At 36.0% G+C, this 17,456-nt stretch overlaps 1 protein-coding gene across 1 annotated transcript in view; it reads left to right on the top strand.

Annotated features, from left to right (window-relative positions):
* LOC107717087 (receptor expression-enhancing protein 3-like) overlaps positions 1-9,995 on the top strand; it is a 13,502-nt gene extending 3,507 nt beyond the window's left edge. The window contains exons 4-8 of the mRNA XM_016523734.1: positions 2,605-2,725; positions 3,061-3,174; positions 6,184-6,319; positions 8,538-8,674; positions 8,835-9,995. Of these exons, the coding sequence (XP_016379220.1) occupies positions 2,605-2,725; positions 3,061-3,174; positions 6,184-6,319; positions 8,538-8,674; positions 8,835-8,909 (583 nt within the window). The 3' untranslated portion in view covers positions 8,910-9,995. The remainder of the gene's footprint in view (positions 1-2,604; positions 2,726-3,060; positions 3,175-6,183; positions 6,320-8,537; positions 8,675-8,834) is intronic.
* Positions 9,996-17,456: the final 7,461 nt, after the last annotated feature.

Below are 17,456 nucleotides of genomic sequence, written 5' to 3'. Positions count from 1 at the left end.
CACACACACACACACACACACACACTCATTCCTAATTCTTTCCCTTCTTTTTTTACCCTCACGAGTTCTCCCAGAGAACAGCGTAATAGGAAATGCATGACTAAACCATTGTGACTCTAATGTGTTCTCACAGCATTCGATGTTTAAACACTTTCTTCAGACTAGTAGTAAAAGCAAGACAGGCTGTGTTTGGAAATAGTGACTTGGTGATGCTGCAGTTGTTTAATTACAAACAGTTTTACTGTTTTAAGTTAAGAGATGATCTCTGCTCTTGACTTCAGCACTTATTTTGCTTTATGGTAGAGATGTTTTAGAGTGGAGAAACGTTACACAATAAATGGAATCCATCCAACAGTCCCTCACCACACACACACACACACACCCATGATCACACATAACTTTAGACGGTATCAGGCAGTGATGTCGTTCCCATAGCTACTCGAAAATAAATGGATCAGGGAAACGCAAGCCAGTTACAGTGAAAGCGGTGAATTTACTGTGTGTATGTACTGAATTGAACACCTCTTTGAAAAAAAACAACAACGGGATTTCAGTTTCACCCGTCACAATAAATAGAGCATTTTGAGTGATCAGTGTTCCAGTTTAATATTTGAGTAGGCCTGTAACCAAAGGCAAAGGCTGGATTTGCCATCTGGGTGGATTATCATCAAATATAAGATTGTGCATAGGGATCCACCGATATTCAAATTATGGTTGATTAGATAAGCTGATAATTGTTTTATTGTCATGGCTAATAATTTTCATGTAATGGCCGATAATTGATAAATGACAGAATTCTACAACATTTTGTCTAAATGCATTTAAAATAAAATGCTTAAAACTAAGATCAGTCAATTTAAATGCTAAAAGTGAATTTAGTCATGTACAGTAGGAAAAAAGGATATTAACTTCAAGATTTGCTAAAAATTACATTTAACAGTGTTACTAAGTTATTTAATGTGTTTATATTAAATTAAGTTATTAGTATTTTTAAAGACTAAGTGTTAGATGAAGGCAAAGATAATCCAAATGCAAAAATTAATTTTAAAAATCTATAATATCTATAACCTATATAGATATATTTGTATATCTTACATTTTTATATCAGTGTATCTAAATTTTGATTGGTTGGGCACTGAACTGTTCGCCAACCTTTATTTGTTTGCTTGCTTATAACAGGTGCATGATATTTTTTAATATAAATCATGTCTTATGTGTACTGTATGTATGTGTGTGTTTTATCACAGTCTTTTGTTTGGAACACTGTATCCTGCATACTACTCCTTTAAAGCCGTCAAATCCAAGAATGTCAAAGAATATGTGAGTACTCAATTCATAAATGCACATGCATATCTTCATCCATGTTCTACTGATTCTTCACATCTATTTGAGTTTAGAGAATGTTAATAGCCAGAATAGATGGAGAGCCCCAGCTAAACTGTCTGTATATCCTGGTTACTCTTTGTATCTGATGGAGGCTGTCAGTAACTAAACCCTGAGCTGTTGAGCAATTTAATACTGTTCTTCCACCATGTGTGCCCTGTTTGTGCTTTGTGTACTTCCTTTTCTTTCCTTACAAAAAATACTGTGACTGTACCGTGGTACAGTGATGTGATACCATTGTACTTTGATGTATATCATATAGTGTATGAATAATATTCATATTATAGTATTTACATGGTAAGTTTTTGTAAGCAGCTCTTCTATACCTCCAGTAGACATTTTGTGTTTGCGTTTGTGGTTTGACAGGTGCGATGGATGATGTACTGGATTGTGTTTGCTCTTTACACAGTGGTGGAGACCATCACAGACCTTTCTTTGGCTTGGTAAATATACATATACAGTCAGGAAAGAGGCAAATAAATACTTGTTATTGGATTGCATGGAGTAATTTTGCATCAAGTGGTTTTATTAACATTTTGCCATTCTTCTCTGTTGTATGACTTTTCACTGTCTAGCCTTTATGGTTTATGAAAAGGGCTTTTATCTGTTGTTGCAGATGTTGAGCTCCATTTATTTTCTTCAGGCCACTTAGAGGAACCAGTCTGTTAGGTTCAGTTTCAGTTCGGTTAAATTCCTGTGCATTTCATTCGTTTCGTGACATAAAAAAAAAGAAAAGAAAAAGAAAAAACTTTTTTTTTTTTGCTGGCTTGGGTCCTCCTAAATTAGATCAATTTTATTTGCATGTATAGTTCTATGCAGTGTACTAATACTGAAAAAAGTGGCATTAAAGATGCACATTGAATTTTTTCAGTTTTTTTAATGACGTTTAACTCTTCTGTAATTTAAATAAATAAATAAAAAATCTGTAAATCATTTTTTAAGAAAAATTTCACTCCTTTGTAATTATAAATAATAAAGACATAAATAACAATAAATACAAATTCAAATACATATATATAAAAAATAGTTTTTTTTTGGCAAATTATTAACTTTGTGTCTTTGTGTGAATTTGTGTCTATTAAACAGCCATAGTTTCATTAAATTGATCCACCAAGGCTGAGGTCCATAAAAATAAAATTGAAGAGAACGCATAGATCAAATTCATTATTTTGTCTTCCATCAGCCCTCTGTTTTCATATTGTTTGTACTTGACTGTTTCAGGTTTCCAGTTTACTACGAAGTGAAAATGGCTTTCGTCTTTTGGTTGCTGTCTCCCTACACTAGAGGAGCCAGTGTCCTCTACAGGAAGTTCCTACACCCTATGCTGGCATCCAAGGAGAGGGTAATGACCTAAGCATCTCATCAGGTTCCCTGGGAATAGGCATTCACTGACAGTGAACACATAGCCATACTGAAATGTGTTATGGAATCGGGAGGATTACATAATCAGTGATTACATAAATGATGTTAAGAGATAAACAGATGGATTGGGTTAGTTGCATGTCTTGATTACATGATCATTATGAACTAACAGTAAACTGCACGGTTCGTTTAACTGCGCCTGCATATTTTGTTTCCAGCCCTCTGTAATTGTTTGTTGTCAAACAATTCCTAGTTAGAGGTTAAGGGGGAATTTAAGTTATAGATTTATTGACTGTTTCACATTCTGTTTTTCAGGAGATTGACGAGTATATTGTCCAGGCCAGAGAGAAAAGTTATGAGACCATGGTGAATTTTGGGCGGCAGGGTCTCACGATTGCGGCTGCTGCTGCTGTCTCCGCTGCTGTGAAGGTATTGCACAGACACATGCTCATTCATACACTCATGCAGTGTTTATACTAGGCATTTGAGCTAACCTAACTAACTAAGCTGATTTGGTCAGCTAACAGCTTTCATTCCATGTAAACAGAAACATTGTTTTGCATTGATACATTATTTCTTTTGTGATTCATTGTTTACTTTTATTTCTGTTATGTTGTCGTAAATTTAAAATAAAAAGTTAAAAGCTCACAAAGGCTGCATTTATTTGATGAAAAATACAGTAATAACAGTAATAGCAGCCATTACTCTAGTCTTCAGTGTCACATGATACATGATCCTTCAGAAATCATTTTTTGGAAACGTATATATACAAGTATGGGGTCAGTAAGGTTTATAGGTTGTTAAAGGCAGAGTAAGTGATTTCTGGTAGCCAATGTTGATATTTGAAATCACCAAAACAAACACGCCTCTACCCCAAAAGGGTCTTGCCCCTATTTTGATAGCTCCGCCCCACATATACGTACGCAACCCAGGCAACGATTAGTTCTGTGAAACAAAGCAAAACCAATGTTACACCGTGTCTACTGACGTGAGCGGCGCGGCGCAACAAATCCCGACAGAAAACTGCTGCCGGGTTCTATTTATGACGTGCTGACACACATTTCAAATGGTTTTCAGCGGTCGTTTGATCGCGTCCAGTGTAGGCAGACTTTAGTTGTTGTAGACACGGTGTTACTCACCTATTGAGAAGAAACAAAGCAACCTCGGCGTCCGATCGCAGGCCTCGCTCCTTGAGTTCTCTCCAGCGCTGGAAAGCTGATCCGATATTTTCACGGGTCCTACTTCTTGCCTTATCGTTCCGCAGATGTTTTCCTCTTTTGTTTTTTATCCGCCATCTCTATCTTTCTGTCGCTCGGCTCGGCTAATGTCCGTCCCATGCACTGAACGCGCTCTCCTCCACATCACGAGTAGACACGCCCCTTATTGCTGATTGGCTACAAGTTTGTTTTGCGATTCGACCTGAATCAGTTTTCTAAAGTGTTTTTGAAAAATCACTTACTCTGCCTTTAAGTATTAGCGCGTTAACGCATGCAATACATTTTTTCAGTTTAACGCGTTAAAAATATTTAATGCAATTAACACAGGGTCGGAGCTAGGGTTGGCCTCCCCACTCACAACTGCTGCTTCTGTCTCTTTTCTGTTGACAAGAATTGCGTTTATTTAGACACAGAACATCTTTATGAACACATCAAAGCAGATACTTTTCAGACGCGCACCCCAACTTCGCATTAGCACCAGGCGCAAGTCAAACTAGTGCGGAAAAGGTACAGGTGACAAGGGAGCTTCAGTAGAACAACAGTGAACTGCGGTCAGATGAGATGTTGTCAGGCCATGTGTCAGTAAAAACTAATTTTCCTGTCCTGTCAGCCATTATACAGTGCTCGTAGCGCACGAAAAAATGCAGTGACGCACGTTGTATATAATAAAGCTCAATTGAAACTACGACCTTGCAATGTCATAGTTATGTCGTCAGTTAAATCATGAAGATACCAAAAGGGCGATTAAAGCTGCCTTAAAACTGTGCATGCATGTAAGTATTTGTTATGAGTTAAATTAAATCTTAATTTAAGTCTCTGAAATGCAGTTTTCAAAACTGTCCTGGAGCAGCCTAGCACTGTCTCCCTCATCTAACACACAAGATTCAACTCATCAACGCATTAGTAGAGACTTTAAGACCTGAAGTGGGTCAGAAAAGGTAAAGAGTTGTGAGAAAAGATGATGCGTGTCAGATCCGCGTCATGTTCAGCAGCGACAGCTCTTAAAGCAGCCAAAATAACCTAATAACCCAGCTGCTGTGATGTCTGTTAATCAAAGAAAAATAGAGGAAATCAATAACTTTTGCAGCTTTAAGGATTTATATTTAATTTAGAATTTAGTGTTTGATAACTTTATTCAATTTCTGTATATTTCCTACTTGCTGAAGTGCACAGGAAGCTAAATATGACATTTATTATAATGGGTCTACTAAATGTTAAAATTGATAGCTCTCAATTATACTGTAATGTTGAATGGCTATAGTCAATGGTTGAATATTAAGAAAAAAAAATTCCTAGAGATATCAGTAGTATTGGTATCAGTGATACTCGCCTTCAGTCATAAAAAAGATGCCATTAAACATATACAAAATATAAACAGTCTTTATGTTGTTTCTACATTCATTTGAAGATTGAATTGAATTGTTTTTAAGGTGGGATTAATCGTGATTAATTTCAGAAAAAAATATGTGATTCGTTTTTTTTTTTTTATCGATTGACAGCACTAATATGTATAATATTAAAAATATACAGCATGTTAAGGACATAAAAATGCACTGCAAAAATTGCATGTGTTCTTCACTGTGGCCTCTCCTGTTCTCTTGACTGCTTTTTTAAAATCAAATTTGCTGTCTGGCCATGTCTGGTTCCTAAAAAAAGATCTAAATCACTAGTGCTCTTCTGTTTTTGGTAAGGCTCTTCTGTTTTTGCTAAGGTCTACTGTTCTTATCTAGAAACAAGAATATCATAGACATTTAGGCTCTTTCAACTTTGGCCAGTAAGCAACCACCCAGAACACCCTAGCAACCGCATAGCAACACTCTAAAAATCACTGAGAAAACCTTGGCGAATGCATAGCAACACTCTGGCAACCATCTGCCCCATTGTTATGGGTTGCTATGCTGTTGGTAATGATGTTCTGAGCACGACTGATGTTTTCTGCAGAAAATGTAAAAATCTAGTTCATATCTTCCTTTTTCCTTTCTCTTTCTGTCTACATGCTAAACTAATCTCCAGCAGTAGCTGCTGCACCTATCCCAGGTAACTTGCTTTCTTTTTCAATCTGCTTTAACCTGTCACCAGCACGTCATTAGACCATTATTAACTGGGAAGTTAAATAAAAGATGTCTTTGTGTATTATAAAGGTAACCACAACTTCAAAGGTTTTGGGGTTTTGAATTCTGTTTACTCAATGCACGATGTACAATGGATCATCATGTCACAGGGACAGGGAGCTATCAGTGAACGTCTGAGGAGTTTCAGTATTCCAGACCTGACGCAGTTCCCCTCTGAACAATCAGCATTCGCCAACCCCAGCCGACGGGCCCTCCAGCCTGCTAACCCTAGTGCTGCTGATTCTGGTGAGTGCTGTACATGCGTTAAAAGAATAAAAGAATAGTTCAACACCCCCCCACCCCACAAAACAAAAACTTGCTGGGAATTTACTCACCCTCAGGCTGATGTACAAGATTTAGATGAGTTTGTTTCTGTATCGGAACGGATTAGGAGAAATTTAGCATTAAATCACTTGCTCCTCTACAGTGAATGGGTGCCGTCACAATGAGAGTCCATCAACTTATAAAAACATCATAATAATCAAGTGACTCTAAAAATCACTGAGAAAACCTTGGCGAATGCATAGCAACACTCTGGCAACCATCTGCCCCATTGTTATGGGTTGCTATGCTGTTGGTAATGATGTTCTGAGCACGACTGATGTTTTCTGCAGAAAATGTAAAAATCTAGTTCATATCTTCCTTTTTCCTTTCTCTTTCTGTCTACATGCTAAACTAATCTCCAGCAGTAGCTGCTGCACCTATCCCAGGTAACTTGCTTTCTTTTTCAATCTGCTTTAACCTGTCACCAGCACGTCATTAGACCATTATTAACTGGGAAGTTAAATAAAAGATGTCTTTGTGTATTATAAAGGTAACCACAACTTCAAAGGTTTTGGGGTTTTGAATTCTGTTTACTCAATGCACGATGTACAATGGATCATCATGTCACAGGGACAGGGAGCTATCAGTGAACGTCTGAGGAGTTTCAGTATTCCAGACCTGACGCAGTTCCCCTCTGAACAATCAGCATTCGCCAACCCCAGCCGACGGGCCCTCCAGCCTGCTAACCCTAGTGCTGCTGATTCTGGTGAGTGCTGTACATGCGTTAAAAGAATAAAAGAATAGTTCAACACCCCCCCACCCCACAAAACAAAAACTTGCTGGGAATTTACTCACCCTCAGGCTGATGTACAAGATTTAGATGAGTTTGTTTCTGTATCGGAACGGATTAGGAGAAATTTAGCATTAAATCACTTGCTCCTCTACAGTGAATGGGTGCCGTCACAATGAGAGTCCATCAACTTATAAAAACATCATAATAATCAAGTGATCCACATGAATCCAGTGCATCAATTAACATCTTGTGAAGTGAAAAGCTGTGTGTTTGTAAGAGACAAATCCATCATAAAGGTGTTTTAACCTTAAACTGTCACTTCTGTCCAAAATACCAGTCCATAAACCATAATAATGCTTCCTCCAGTGAAAAAGTCCTTCCCCTGTTGTCCTCTCACATCAAAATCCACCAATATATTTGTTTAGAACTGTTCTGGACTGTTTTCACTTGTAAATGGTGCTTGATCTGTGCATATTTTTTTTCCTGATTCAGACGTGATGACTTTTGCACTGGAGAAAGCAATATTATGGATAGAGGACTCAAAAGCGAACAAAGTTAAAAATGTCTTAATGATGGATTTATTACAATCACGCAGCTTGTGTATTACTTGCATAACTTGTGGGTTATTGTGATGTTTTTGTCAACTACTCTCATTCTGGTGGCACCCATTCACTGCAGTGATATAAAGCAAGTGATGTAATGCTAAATTTCTCCAAATCTGTTCAGATGAAAAAAATTATTCATCTATAACTCGGATGGCCTGGGATGAGTAAGTTTTAGCAAATTTAGATTTCTGGGTAAACTTTTCCTTTAATGACAGCATTGCTGATTATATAATGATAAATGATTGATTATGTAATTATGAAAAACTAAATTAAATTAAATACTGATTTAACTAAAGAAACAAATGAACTGTAAGAGTCAAAATTAGCATTTTAAGACCTCAAGGCCAAATGAACCCTAGTGGAGTGCATTGTCATCAGAAAGTAATTATTATGTCTCCCTCTAGTGGTAGAACAAGGTTTGAAAAGCAATCCTGATGGAAAGTTCAGCTGGTCAATAGAAACGTAACCAAAAAACAAAATAAAAACCATTAGCGAAATTAAAATGAATAGAGAGACCTGTGATAAATAAGCTCCAAACAACTTTTTCACCATATTACAATACTTTTCATTGCACTTTTGCATCCTTTATGAGGCTTGAAAGCTTTAGAATCCATTAGTTGTGATTGTATGGAACATTTCTTTTTTTGTGTGTGTTCCACAAATTCACAATATGGGTTTGGAGTGACATGAGGGTGAGTAAATGATGACAGAATTTTAATTTTTTTGGGTAAACTTATCCTTCAAGGTTCAGTTCCTCTTGTTTGAGATCTTTATTGCTTCCTCTGTGCATCTGCTCCAACAGAGCCATATAAACAAGCAGGGGAGGGGCATGAGGAGGAAACAGATGGAGTATTCTCCGAAGACGAGGCGTCAGTGCAGAAGGGTCTACGCAGATCTCAGAGTGTGAAACTCACCCGTGCCAAAGCAGCACGCAAAGAGGTATATTTTTTGCACATGCAAAAATTGTATGTTCAACTATGTCATAATCTAAAGAAGAATACAAAATACAAACATTTTCCCTGGTGGTCTAAGTCTTTTAGACCCCACTGTAATATTTACTGAAAATTAACTGTGTATTGATGTTTTATTGTTTTTAAAGCCTCGCTATGGCTCTCTGAAGCTGAAACCCAGAAGGCGGCAATTGATTGCATCATCCACTTTTGACCACCCTTGATTGTCCAATACAAACCCACAGATGGGATCAGCATCAAAACTGCAGTCTAATCTTCGGTTTAAGTTTTATCCTAAACTTTGGATGAATGCTAATGCTCTTTCAAAGCAGCACTAAACACAAAACTACAACTACAAACAGACTTACAGCATGAATAATGACTTTTACATTTATTCATTTAGTAGATGCTATTTCCAAAGTGATTTACAGATGAAAAATACTACAATACAAGTGACAATGATGCAGAATGATGAATAGAGAATATTGCATGTGGCTTTATTTGTTCAGAAAAAAATACCAAAGCCTTATATGAGTACAGGAAGACTACGAATGTACTAAAAATGTCATTTAAAAGTGGATCTGAGCGCATCTGATCTGTAACTTGACCTGAACCTGCCTCTGTAGAGACATCTCTTATTACGCATGGTGTAAGAAGCACCGATATCCCTGGTGTCCTCGCTCTCCCTCTACAGGGGCGGGTGTCCAAGTCAAAGGTTTCTGTAGTGTGAGCCTTTCAGCCTGTTTTCACAGTAATGAAATAGAGCAGGAAAAAAATCTGACTAAAAAAAAGAGTGTGCATGTTAGCGGGTTTTTGTATATGCATAGATGTTTCAGCTGGTTCATCTTTACATTTCCATAGTTTTGCCCAGAATGAAAGTTCTGTCATCATTTATTCACCCTCATATCATTCCAAACCCATATTAATTTATTTTTTCAATGGAATGCAAAAGGCATATTTTTGAACAATATCCTATACGCTCTTTTCCAGTAAATGGGGATTCGGCCTGTCAAGCAAGCTCCAAAATGACAGATAAAGAACATCAAAGTATCATAAAAGTGGTTTATTTGACTACATGCATCAATCAAAAACATTGAAGCCATTTTTCTCAAGTTCAGTATTATTGCATTTTGTCTTCACTCTGTGAAGTCAACAGTTATTTACTAAATTCTTAAATGGACTACTGAAAGTTCAGAAATTGCATGTTAACAACATACACCATTGGTTCATTTTAGAACTACAGTGCAAGGGAAGATTTTCAGTAAATTTTAATGTTCCAACGAATTCATACAGGTTTGGAATGACATGAAGATTAGTAAATAATTTTTTTCCTGCATTTCTGGGTGAACTGTGCCTTTAACTTTTAAATCTGTCATGGAATTCTGTAACTGTAATCTTAAGTTGTTGCTTTTAAGTAACAGTATTTTTAAAAGCGGTTTCTAAATACATTTCTTAAGTTTGAATGCCTTAGGGTTGTGTTTTTTAAAACATTTTGTGCAATCAATTTTAGAGTGATATACATTAATTTTAATCATGCTTGTTTGTTAGTCTGTCATTCTAACGTTTTAACAGCCTTAATAACTGATTTTAATAACAACATGCACTAAGTAGTATATCATTTGACCAAAACACTAGCTTTATCTTTGCAAAGCATGACAGGAGAGTGAATCTGACTAGTTGACAGAAGACTGTTTGTACTGTACATGTGTAAACAGTGGGATGATTTTTCCTTTTTTGAACATGTTAGTGTTTTGTGTTGGACAGTTAAATGTGTGGGAAAAGCCTCTAAGGATTTGGTTTATTGGTGTGTTTTGTGTGATAGAGGAAACCTGTTGATTAGGGATATGTATACAGATGTGTGACCAACCGCTGTTTTGAATGTGTTATCAGTAATAAGGTTTAAAACAAAGTTTCTTTTCTATGACCTTGGAATAGGACATGGAAAACCTCAAAAAATATCAGGGAATCTTGAAAGGCCTGGAAAAGTCATAAACGTGGAAAACGTGAGGGAAAGGTGGAAATTTCTTTAAAGAAAATGTATTTTTCTGGGTTTCTCTGCTTTAAGCTATTTCATGGGCTAGATATTACTCTTTATGAGTGCTGCAAAGTCAATGAAACATCAGTCTGTCTTTTGAGAGTCTCCTTGGAGACAAGACTAATAAAACACTAAATATATTTTTGTAAACAAGTGTAATCTTTTAAATCCATTAACTCCTAAATTAGTACCTGTCTGATGTGCCAAAACATCTGCTTTAATTATTTTCCTGTACTTATGAACAACTGGATGGGAAACACTCATGGAAATTCACTGTAGAAAATGTACAGGAACATTGTGTATATACAGATTAGGACATCATTTAGCAGTACAGACGCCAATTAGTCCTAATCATAAGCTCCTCTAGGTCTGTTTGTTAATAAAATAAATGCTTTATGTATTAGCATGTTAATTTCTTAATAGCACCTAGTTCACCATGTTGTCTGTCATAATGCAGTTTCTCCACTGACCACTAGAAGCAGTCACGTTTTGTTTTTCAAAGTCACTCTTTGGTTTTGCCAGCATATTTATTTACCAAAGTGGAACACTTGTAGTTAGTTTAGGAAACCTCTGCAAAGGCACATCTTTTAAAAGGTTTAATCCTAACAAACCCATATAAATTGTATTTAAACATGTCAATGGTCTTTCTCAGCAGAATCTTATTACTTCAGGTTCAAATGATATTTGATTGTGTTCATCCGAAAGTCACCTTTAGTGTGTGTGTGTGTTTTTGTGACAAATGAGGACATAAATTTGTATAATGACAAGGGTATGACATAGGTATTACAAGGAGAAGGTGACTTTTCAGGACATTACCCCATGTCCCCACTTTTCAAAACGCTTATAAATCACACAGAATGGAGTGTATTGAAAATCTGAAATAGCACAAAGTTTCCTGTGAGGGGTAGGTTTAGGTGTAGGGTTGGTGTAGGGCAATAGAATATACAGTTTGTACAGTATAAAAACCATTACGCCTATGGGATGTCCCCACTTTTCACAAAAACAAACCTGTGTGTGTGTGTGTGTGTGTGTGTGTGTGTGTGTGTGTGTGTGTTTAACCTTTATGTGGAGCCGCCTGATTTGAATAATCACGCCTTTAGGCTATAAAGAAGAAAGGGATTAACATTACAAACAAGCTTCCACGTGTTGTGCTGCTAGTTTTGTCTTGAACTGCAAACAACACACTGTTTTAATGCTACTTATATTTATTTTAACTTACACAACAATGACAATACAGAAATACTTTTTAATAAGACTTGACGGTGATGGCCGTGTTCATGTTCACTGATAATTGCCAAGACTGAGGCAGGTTGTGTGTGTGTGGTCCAACAGCAGTTGTGGTCTCTGTCACAGAACGTGTCTTTCAGCACCTTAGTGTGGAGATGTCCTGTGACTCTGACGCTATCAGAGAAAAGAGGGGAAGAGAAGAGGAAAAGAATGAAAGAATAAGAAGAGAATGAAAGAAAAATAGGTTCATCTGTCAGGAGGTCAAGTCCTCCTGGAATATGAGTGTGTGTTTGTGGAGACATCAGTGAGAGAGTGAAACTACCTGTTGGTCCACAACCAGATACTGTATATCAAAAACACACTTTTATTTTGTTTTATTTTTTCTTTCTTTTTCTTTTCATTTCTTTTTTTCTTGGACAACTACAAGGTATTTATTCAAACAAGCTCTATAGACAGCATCTGTTGCATACAAAAATTGCATGTAGAAAAAGTACTGAAATGTGCAATTCATTCTGTTTTTATTAATTCTTCCATATAAAAGTGTGTATTAGTTGAACTGTAAAGTTATATAAAATCATATTTTTATTAGTGGGATATTCTGTTCTAGGAGGATAAACTTTTTGTACAGTTCAGGGTTATTATTGTTAACTAAAACTAATAAAAACATTTTTGCTATTTGAAATAAATCTGAATTACTAACGGGAAATAAACAAAAACTAAAAGTGAACTAAAACTAAAAATGAATAAATAAATAATAGAAAGACAAAAGCACCAAATTAATAAAAAGAAAAATAAACTAAAAGAAAACTGAAAATATCAAAATGAATCTAAAAATCTATAATAAAGATATAAAAAGGTCATTAAAATATTATTAAAAACGATAACAGTATATAAATAAATAATAATAAACATGCTTCGATTTAATCAGTTGTGCATTTCATTGATTGTGATTTAATCACACTATAGTTACATGTTAGCATGTCTAAATTGTTGCTTTAAAGGTTAACAATAAACATAATAGCAAATACATTTTAAATGCATTACCAAACAATAATAATTTTTTAAATAACTGGTTTTGTTTTAGTATATTTTGAAATGTAATTTATTCCTGTGATGGCAAAGCTGAATTTTCAGTCTTCAGTGTCACATGATCCTTCAGAAACCATTCGAATATGCTGATTTTGTGCTCAAGAAACAGTTCTAATTATCAATTTTAAAAACAGTTGTGTTTTTTGTGTGATTTTTAGGATTTATTGATGAGTGGTAAGTTGAAAAGAACATGATTTATTTGAATGCATTATCAAATCTGTATTGCTAAGGGGGGGAAAAAATCAGAATTATTTCAAAATAAACCAAATGTAAAATTGATTTGAAACATTAATTAGAAATACTTTTATTATGCAAAGTGATACAAAAGACATGAAGCTAGCACAACTATGAAGGAAATCAGTTGTGTGGTGGACAACAGTTTAGAGACCATACACAAAAATATTGAACCATAAAATGTCACAATTTACCAATCGTAATCAAATATTCCTGAGATAGGAATATATACTACAATACTGCATATTATATTGTGCTTCATTTCATTAAAAGGTTGGTTGAAATAGTTATTATTTTTTTCTATTTCTTTCTTTCATTCATTCTTTCTTTAATTTTCCTTGTGGTTTCTCCAGCATTTCTTGAATCTCATTCCTTTCCTTAGTCTCTCTTTGAATGTTTAACCCCCATCTCACCCACTCTTCCTTTCTTTCTCTCTCTCTCTCTCTCTCCCGCTGGGTCAGACTGCTCTCTGCCCTCATCTCTCCTCAGCCTGTCCCCAATAATCCTGCCTTCAATACCCGGAGCCCCAGACCCTTCTGCCCCAGTCCAGACCTCCAGCACCCAGCCACTATCGGGTTCCTCTCTCTGCCTTTTCAGGATCTGACACCTCTTGCCCCCTCTGCAATTCCCAACTATCTCTCTAGGACGCCAGCGCCACTCCACCTGGAGTGGGTTAGCAATGTAAGAGGCAGGCAGCAAGTGTGAAGACCAGACCAAAAAGGAAAAAGAAAAAAAGACCTTTCTAAGTATCGACTAGGACTTTTTCATTTTTTATTGACTGAGCTTGAGCATTTGAAAGGAAAAATGGCATATGCATTGCATATGGGTTGAAATTCAAATGAACTTCGAATGTTGACAAAGCCTTAGTAAAAGAAGTTTTGGAAGAAAAAAAAAGGTTAAAGCCAAATATATAGGTCTTCATCTTTTCTAAGACATTATTGGGAGAAATAGAGTGACAACTGATACAGTATTTATATAATTTTATGTTATGAAGATCTCATTGATTTACAGTACATTACCAAATATGCAATTTGCTAATTTTCTTCTCATTTTGGGCCTCTGAATAAAACTAAGGTATTTAAGGTATTTTATTTTCTTCCTCAAGTATGAACTCCAAAACATGCAAACTTTTTGTCAATTATTTTATTTATTTATTTATTTTTAAGATTTTGTCTAAAGCTTCAGCAATGGATGTTTTGCAATTTGTGACTGATCATTTTTATTTGCTCAGTATCCAAATTTGATCATTTTTGTTGCAGACAACAGCATAAAAATCAGGAAAGCATTGTGAAAGTTTTTCACTAAGCACGCATAAACGTTGTTTTCTCAAAAACACAATCACGTACATACATGCTGCTCACATATTATTGTAGCCCAGTTTGTGCTGATTACAGTGTTATTAAACTTTAGACATTGAAATGTTTGTAAGCAACTGAAAAAAGCACAAATGTCAGGGCATGTCAAAACTTTTCCAGGGCCCCAAATCACCCTCGGACCACAGAGGGTTAATGCTACTACTTTTATTTTAATGAAGTTATCTTGTAACAAGCCATCACACAATGAAATCTGATCTTATCTTTCAAACTGAAAGAAAAAAATAAGATTTTGTTTCATTTCAAACCAAATATGAAAGTGAAAAGTTCATGTTTTTTTCCTGTTCGGACTACAAACTAAACTGGTTTGAATCAACTAGGCCCTTTCACATAAAAAACATTTTAATTTTCAGTGTCAAAAAGGTCAAATGAAATTCTCTGTGCTTCACCGTTTGTAAAACAATAAAACATGAGAACTTTCAAGGGAGCAAATACTATTTATAGTCACCACACATCCATATTTGTCCAGAACAAGAGTAAGTATTGTGTTTGAATAGGTGCCTGACAGATCACTGGAGTGGCGTCCCTTGGACGAGTTCATTTTTCAGAAATAATGTGTCCTGGGACATGTTTGGAAGAGAACACTACCATCAAGGATATTCCTGGAGCCTTGAAAGGCACATGCATATGTATATTTAGTGTACGTGTGGGTTTTGGTGGCTCCTGTCTCATAAACCTTGGTGATCAGAAGTGACTCAAGCTGCGTTTTTGGCAAAGAATTGTGTCTATTGCAGTACTATATATGTGTGTATATGAATGCTGTAACACTGACACATGCATATGAATGCATTTTACCTCCCTTTACACCAGCAACCGTTAATTCCTGCACGTAGTGTTCATGCCACAGTTCATTCACAACAATAATTAAACCTTATGCGAAAGGATATGCATATAACAAGCTTGGTGCCCCCGGGAGCAACGAGGTCAGTGGCTGGCCTATTGTAGCAGCACTAATGAGAATTCAATTAAACAAAATGCGCTTCCGTCATCACAATGACCTAATGAGTGGCATGGCACAGTGGGAAAACCCAGCACCTGTGAGAGCACGCAAGTGACACTACGCTGAACCCCGTACACTAATGCGAACCCACCAACTGGTGCGCCGCGATGAAAGAAAGAGTGGGGAGATAGAACAAGCTTAATTACCAGAAAATGCAATCAGCGCTAGAGTTCATTCACAGACAATAGACGGGGCATGGACCTCATTGGGGTTACCCGAAAGGGCCCAGTGGACAATTGGGTCATTGACATCAGATTGTTTGACAAGTCCCCACAGGGCAGAGGAGAGTTCAAAAACCAGAGCAAAATCGAGAAGTTTGTCGCTGAATCTGTCAGAAAGGGCCTGTCAGGAGTGATTAGCGTGCCCTCCAAAGCGCCTAAATGATCAAAAGGTCCTGTCCCTAATACACAAACACACACTGGCCCCCCGGGCTGCAGGTTTAATCTGAATTTGCATGGCTCTGTGTCTCGACCTTCTTCGGGCATGATATAATTACGGCAATGAGCGCTGCCCCCTTGGCTCAGTGCTGTCTGGCGTTGTTTTGCGAGCTGAGTTTGGAGAGAAGTGTCAGTCAAAGAGTTGTTGAAGATTGTCTGCTAACAGTGATTTAGTGCTGTTATCAGTCTTCAGTTTTCTTTGGCACTCTTTCTTTTTGTCTGTCGTACTGCTGTGCACTATGAGCTCTGTAATGTAAGGTGACAGGAGCAACTAGCTGTTGAGCTGAACTTGTAGTTGAACTTGCCAGGGGGTGTATTGTTGGAGACAATTCGGGAAAAAAAAGTACTTAGGGCCGAGTTTCTGATTTTTTTACTTAAGGTATCTTTATACCACTGGCTCAGTCGTTGTCTTTAAATTTTGTGTAAATTAATTGTTGAATCAGAGATACCATTAAACTTTGTGTCGTCACTCGTCATCATCAGTCGTCATCATTTTGTTTCTTTATGGCTGTGCATAAAAATGTATTTTAAAAAATGTCTGCGCATGGTACATTGTTTTCTTTTGACACGTGAATGTCATGTGCAAATGTATTTTTTACCCTAACAAACAAAAATGAGAGATTATTATTTTCTTAAATAACTCATACGAACATTAATGACAATTAAGCACATTTCTCCTCCCAAGTTCTCATTACTGTAATAAAATCATGAAAATCACCCTGTCCAGACACAATCATATTTTTTTAATTAAAATCTGCATAAATGAAAGTTTTAGTAAGATTGTAAAAGTTTGAGTTTCAGTAAAAATTTCATACATTTACATTATATACATAAATATATTACACTGTATACATTATATTGATAAAAAGTGTCAGTAAAGATATTTAATGTTACAAAAGATTTCCATTTCAAATAAATGCTGTTCTTTTGAACTTTCTATTCATCAAAGAAAAAACTGTAACATGGTTTCCACAAAAATATTAAGCATCACAGCTGTTTTCAATGTCAATAATAATAAGAAAATTATTGAGCAGCAAATCAACATATTAGAATCATTCCTGAAGGATCAGATGACACTGAAAACTGGAGTAATAGCTGCTAAAATTCAGCTTTGCCATCACAGGAAATAATTACATTTTGTTAAATGTATTAAAATAGAACACCTTTATTTTAAATTGTAATAATATGTTACAGTATAACTGTTTTTTTACTGCATTTTTGATCAAAGAAAGCATTGGTGAGCATAAGAGACTTCTTTCTAAAACATAAAAAAAAAATCCTATTGATTCCAAACTTTTGAATGGCAGTGTATACTTACAATTGTATCTATACAAATGTACTTTATAATTTACATAATGCAGAATTATTCATTTATG

The sequence above is a fragment of the Sinocyclocheilus rhinocerous genome, unplaced genomic scaffold (genome assembly GCF_001515625.1).
Source record: "Sinocyclocheilus rhinocerous isolate Xijiao unplaced genomic scaffold, SAMN03320098_v1.1 scaffold119, whole genome shotgun sequence".
Taxonomy (NCBI): Eukaryota; Metazoa; Chordata; class Actinopteri; order Cypriniformes; family Cyprinidae; genus Sinocyclocheilus; species Sinocyclocheilus rhinocerous.
The sequence above is the reverse complement of the archived record's forward strand: the minus strand, read 5'-3'. Positions and strand labels throughout refer to the sequence as shown.